This window comes from Hipposideros armiger, unplaced genomic scaffold (genome assembly GCF_001890085.2).
Source record: "Hipposideros armiger isolate ML-2016 unplaced genomic scaffold, ASM189008v1 scaffold_881, whole genome shotgun sequence".
In the NCBI taxonomy this organism is placed as follows: Eukaryota; Metazoa; Chordata; class Mammalia; order Chiroptera; family Hipposideridae; genus Hipposideros; species Hipposideros armiger.
The window spans coordinates 563,416-569,847 of NW_017732231.1; the positions used below are offsets into that span (position 1 = coordinate 563,416).

The following is a 6,432-nucleotide window of genomic DNA, read 5'->3' on the forward strand; positions in this document are numbered from 1 at the left end:
GTCTTGACGATTCCTGCTCCTACCACTCTGCAGAGGTTCTATCGAGCTACCTGTGTGGGTTTCAAAGGCGCCTGGCTAGTTTAAGATGTTAGAGACCTGAGTCTGATAGAGAGTATAGGTGAAGCCAAGCCGAGGGCCCCATCCCAGGCCTCTTGGGCCCTGGGGAGGGGCAAGCCTTTGATTCTTCACTCCACTGTGACCTCAGCTTTTCATCCTTCCTTTCTGGCAGATCATTTCCATTTCAAAGAAATACTAGCCCTCAATAGCCAATGAGATCACTTCTTACACTCTGCTGTGCACAACCACATACCCTCCCCCCCTCCTCCTTACTGTCTAAGCAGATAATAATAGAAAATCACAGCTTCCTTTTCTCGCTGTTTGGGAATTACCCCAGGGGCTGATGCCTACTCAGCATATTCAGTGTCTTACTTCATCCTTCCTGCCCATGCTCTCTGCACCCTATAAAAGGCAGGCAGGATGGCCAGAGCAGACAGAAAGCAGAGCAGTTGAGGCCAATCAAGAAACCTCCAATTCATACTGAAGCTCACGTCCTCACGCTCCACCATGAAAGTCTCCACTGCCCTCCTGTGCCTGCTGCTCACCGTGGCCGCCTTCAGCGTCCAGGTGCTGGCTCAGCCAGGTAAGCTCCCTCTCTTCCTAAGCTTTAACATTTTGATGACTGCAGGTACTAACATCCCAGCGTGAGTCATCCCATACTTGCTGTAGAGCCTTTATTGCAAAGATGGAGAAAACAAAACCAAGAGGGGAAATGAGAAAAGCCATAATGTCCCAGCTAGTCAGAGGCAGAGCATGAATTATTGGGTTGTCGGAAAAGTCATGATGTATTTTTTCTACGTTTTTCGTTGCAAGAATGCGTCATGACTTTTCCGACAACCCAGTAGATACCCAGGCCGCTGAGGCCAGTCCCCATGACTTTTCCTGATACCAGCTTTGGGACACTAAATACAGCCAGTACCTCAACAACCGAAAGAAGAACCATTTCTCATCGTGGATGTGAAGGACATTTCAGGAAGGAGTTTAGGGAAAGAAACGATTGCTTCAGGTTTCAAATGTTGGTTATGGTCAGTGTAGGTTTCAGAACAGTTGCTGTGTCAGGAGGATAACTCAGAAGCATCTCAGCACGTGACAGGGGTTGGCTCTAAAGCCATGGGGACAAGTAGCTGGGGAACAAGGTCTGAGGACTTGTCTTCCCAGCATCAGGAGTTTTGGACCAGTGGACGCTTCTCATGACACTACAGGATTAGACTTGTCGCTCAAGATTTCCCCCTGACCATTCAATAATGAGGGGCCACATCATTCAGTGGAGGAAACTGACTCACGGGTCACATTTTTTCTCTAGGAACTGGACTAAAGACACTGAACTTCAGAGTCATGGGTCCTAGTTAGAACTCATGTATTTGCTTCTTGTCCTCTACTTTCTCCTCTTTCCCTTACAAATGCCTGTTACCACCCATCCTGACTATCTCATTCTTTGAAAAAATGTTTTGCAGATTCAGTTTCCACCCCAATCATCTGCTGCTTTGGTGTCGTCAACAAGAAGGTCCACGTCCAGAAACTGAAGAGCTACACAAGAGTCACCAACACCCAGTGTCCCCAGGAAGCTGTGATGTGAGTGAACCATGCCCTGACACCCTCAGCCAGCAGTTCTATCTGAGTTTTAGACAAGGGAAAGAGATCGGGATTCATGTCCACATGAGTCAGATAAATATACCATCCAATCAAAAGGGCCCTTTACCCCACAGAGAAACTGAGCCCACAAGAAAGAATCTAGGCTCCCCTTCTAGAAACATGGCCAGATCAGCCAAGTTCCTTCAGCCAGGTTCCTGAAGGGCGTCCCCCCACCAGGGACAGCAAGAGTGAGCTTCCTTTGGAGGCCTCTTCCTCCATCCTTCCCTTCCTCTTGTCCCAATCCAGGTCCCTCACCCAGGGAGCAAGGGCTGATCAGGTTTGGGGGCCAGTGGGTCACGCTCCTGGGCAAAATCCTCAAGGCGCTCCATCTAATTGTTTGCTCTCTCCCTCACAGTTTCGTGACCAAACTGGGCAAGGATATCTGTGCTGACCCCAAGCAGAAATGGGTCCAGAGTTCCATGAAGCACCTGGACCAAAAGTCCCAAGCCTTGAAGCCTTGAACATGAGCCTGAAGAAAACCTTATTTATTTTCCCTCAACCTCCCCCAGATACAGAATAATATTATTTTCTTATGATGTACAAAAAGAGGCACTTTGGTTAGTAATTTAAAGTTCAGTATTTCTTAAGAGATATCTAATTATTTTTAAGTTATAAATGTTTTTACTTTATCTGCCATAAAACCTAAAGGATGTAAAATGCAAAACCTGGTGTTGTGTTTCCTTTCCTGTGAGCTCAGTTAAGTTCATGGCTACATGCCACTGTTTCCCCGTCTACCTGGCTGTAGCATTGTGAAGTCTTTTCATGGTTCATCAGAAGTGAAACACTTCCATATTTATAGGAAATCGGTGCTTTTGTAAACGTGCGTTATGTAGTGTTGTTGTTGTTGAAATTAATGTTATTTGATAACTATGGAATTTTCAAATAAAAGTATATATACTTTTAAGCTACTTGGTTTTATTTTTTATGGGATAACATTTAGCTGGGAGGGAGAAATGGCACAGTGGGCGGCCATTTGGGGTCTAGGGGCCATCCTCTAAGAAGTCTGTTAGACTCACCTGAGGATCAGGGAGAGCCTGGCAGGATCAGACCAGGTTGTTTCAGCCCTTTGGCTGCAGTCCCTAACGTTACCTTCCCACTGAATCCAGATTTGCATGTCTTTTCTCACCACACCTAATTTTGCCAATCTCTTTCTTGATTTCTTCCAACCGTCTTCAACCTTTTCTGTCTAACTCCAAATTTTCTCCATCTAATTAATTCTCCAACCCAGAGAAATACCCCAGGAGTGAAACCCCACCTAGGAGTAAACTAGGTGCCTATTATTACCTAGAGGTCCACTTAAGGCTTTCCATTGAAGATGAGTCTTCAACAGGACTGGTCTTGTGGGTAGGTGGCATGCAATGGGTAATGGAAAGGGTACTTTAGAGCTGGTACAGAAGAGAGAGAAGGGGAGTGGGCCAGAGGATAGAACCCCATTTGGCTGAGTTCTGGAAAGACAGAGGAGTTTGGGCTTTTACAAATAAAGGTTGGAGCCAGATTGTAGGGACTCTTGAATTTCAGATTAGGAAGTCAGTGGAGAATGGGGATGCACTAAAAGTTTTGAATGAGGGGAGGAGGAAAGTGTCGCATTCAGAGGCATGCATCAAGAATAACCTGGGGGCCGGCCGAGTGGAGCGATGGTTAAGAACTGGCTTAGGATGCCAGAGGGCCCCGGTTTGGATCCCACATATGAGGGCCAGTGACACTGCTCTCTACAGCTAGGATGCTGAACAACAGCTCAACCTGGAGCTGGACAGCCATGAGTCGCCGGCGATGGCATAAGCTGCAGCCCCTGTGGCAGTGGGTTGCATGGGCTACCGTATGTAGCCAGCAGCCAGTGTGAGTGGCCAGCAGCCGCAGTGAGCGGCCGTCCAGAGGACAGCGACTAATCTGCCTCAGCCGGGAAGAGCGCAATGATGGTGCCAACTTGAGCCAGTGAAGCAATGTCCTCCACAACTAGACTGAAGAACAAAAATGACAGCAACTTGTCTGTTTCCCTTCCCCCAATTCCCCAGCACTGTTCCTATCCCCCCAGTTCCCCAATAAAAAAATCTTTAAAAAAAAAAAAAGAATAACCTGGTATCTGAGTACAGGACAGAGTGTGAGAGGCAAGGCCTGAGAGCAGACCACTGCAAGGGGTGCAGAAGAGATGATCTGAAGCAGGGTTCTGGTGTGGGTGAAGTTAGGGAGAGTGGGCCAGGCGGAGTGATATGCTAAATGCTGTAGAAGGAGGACAATAATTGACCCAGGATATAGACCCTTCTCATATAATCTTGCAAAACAACAATGTATTTAGAGGACTGGCACCCTTGAGACACAAAATTAATTTATCTCCATCACTCTATCCCCAACCCCAATCCCAAGAACTTGCAAGCCACCATTTGAAGCCATGAGACCTCCTTTCCTTAATAGCCTCTTAAGATCAAAATTCCCATGTGCTTCGTCAGCATAGCTGGCTCCTTTTTCAGACATGAGACCCACCATACTGAGGCACAAAGAGCAGACTCCTCACTAAGGAAAGAGGATTACTGTCTTGCTGACCCAGCTCCCCAGGGCCTGTCATTGGTGATCGTGTGCAGATTCCACCGTTCCAGTACACCTGGCAGCATGGCAAGACCAGAGCCATGGCTTCTGATCCTAGCTAGGACTGACCCTGACTCCCTGTGTCACTTAGGACACATCAGTGTCTCTGTCCAGCATTAAGATGCCCCGTACATAGGTGGAGCTAATCCTGTGTCCCAGGCAGGAAGTGAGGGGGATCTGGCTGACAACCTCACAAGTCCCCTCCAGTTCTAGGAGCCCCATCTTTTGGAAAGTTGGCCATGTCTGTTGGCTAGTATACGGTGGGGAAGTAAAGTGCCTAGAGTTGAAACTATCAAGACAGGCAGGAGCCCCATCTCTTGGCAAAAGTCACATATATCACCTGTCTAGAAATGAGCTTTCCATTAAAGTCCAACGTAGCCCATCCAAACCCCAAGAGCGATACAGCAGCTAAGCATCAGCCAGGTAAGCGGTGCATGTCCCAGCCACAAAGGCTCCATCTAATTCTAACCTCTTTCTTCCACAGTCTCAAGGCCAAGCGGGCGATAGGGAGCTGGGCCCAGGGTTTTATCAAGTGCCTGGACCACAAAACCCAAAGTCCAAAGGCAGGAAGGCTCATCCTAAACTGATACCAGGCCATTGCACAAGACACAACCCGTTTGTTTTCCCCGAGCTTTGCGCAGCTAGCTACACTCTGGGATTAGGCTGTTACATTATAAATCACAGTGAACTCAATGAATTAAACATAATGCCTTAAGTGATATGTCTTCTTATTTAAGTTATTGATGTGTTATGTGCCCAAACTTGAATATTAGTGTTTTGAAAATTGGCATCGTTACATTAACTGGTTCATATTTGTGAGTTCCGATTCACTCCCTGGTCAACTGTGAGCAAAGAACTGGGGAGGTCGCTGGAGCTGACAGCTGTCATCGTGGGCTCGCCTCTGATTTCACCCTCTGCTCGGGATGACAGTTTACTGCAGGCTGTGGCTCACTACTCTTTCAACATCTGCTCTAGTGTCTCCTCGCCGCTGTCCCCAGACTCCTCCATAGGTGCCATCTCAGGTCGTGAGTCGGCTCAGCCAGCACATTTGCCTGAGGCTCAGAAGTGTGGGGGAGGAAATACTGTAGGTGACAACCTTCCACCAATGAAGGGTGGGGGTAGATGTTTAAAGGCTTTGGCCACCCTTCCCTCCAGTGGTTGATTCTGAGAGCCATTCTGTAGATGTCTCAGGTAGTCCCAGGAGTATCAGTCCCCATTCCCCAAATGCTGACTTTGATTATGCCTATCTGTGTTAGTTTCTCTTCCTTCCTCATCTCTTTCACCTGCCTCCTCATTCCTGATCCCTGGGGTCACTTCTCAAATGAACTATTTGCACACAGGTCCTTGTCTCAGGCTCTGTCTTACTGACTGTTTTGTACACTCAATATTCATTCTCCTTCCCTAGGTCAACATCTGGATCTCCATGGGCAAGTTCATTGGATGAGGGCCAGGGATTCAGCTGGGCATTTGGTTGGTATTTTCACCAGGTCTCGGCTGGGGCCAGGATCAGGAATTTACCCAGTGTGTTCTTTGGAGCCAGGGCTGAGGTCAGGCCTGTGAACTCACCCAGCACGCTTAACTGAACTGAGCTGGGTCCAAGAGGGCAGCTCACAAGTCAGGGCCGACAGGACTGGGACTGGACTAGCCACATAGCTAGGAGAATGGTGAGATAGAGAGGGATTTAGCAAATAAGTAAATGTATTGAAGATAATAAAATCCAAGTCACTAACTGTTGGAGAAGTTTCCATAGAAAAACAGAACTTTGGAAAGCTAGAAAAAATCCTGTTGTGTTGGTCTATAATTGGAGCTATTGGTGTGAACTCAAGGTTTTACAGATAGATAGATAGATAAGTAGGTAGGTAGGTAGGTAGGTAGATGATTGACAAATAGAAATACACACATAGATCATAGGATATGCGTATGTTGACCATATACTCAACCACCAAGTGCTTTTCCAAATACCAAATATGTCCCAACACTGTTGCACCAATTTGTATTCACTCCCAACAGCAATGTTTGAGTTGTTCCACATCTGGTATTGCAACACTTCATACTGTTATTCTTTTAAAGCTATCTATTTTGATTAAAATTCCACATAATCCACAAGTTTCAACTTGTCTTGTACTTAAGACAAATGAGGTTGGGCCTCTATTTAATGTTTGT

At 46.9% G+C, this 6,432-nt stretch overlaps 1 protein-coding gene across 1 annotated transcript; it reads left to right on the plus strand.

Annotated features, from left to right (window-relative positions):
- The first annotated feature begins 506 nt into the window (after positions 1 to 506).
- CCL8 (C-C motif chemokine ligand 8) lies at positions 507 to 2,556 on the plus strand. The gene is made up of 3 exons (XM_019630040.1): positions 507 to 640; positions 1,512 to 1,629; positions 2,045 to 2,556. The coding sequence occupies exons 1-3, from the start codon at positions 565 to 567 to the stop codon at positions 2,148 to 2,150; spliced, it is 300 nt and encodes a 99-aa protein (XP_019485585.1). The 5' UTR covers positions 507 to 564; the 3' UTR covers positions 2,151 to 2,556.
- Positions 2,557 to 6,432: the final 3,876 nt, after the last annotated feature.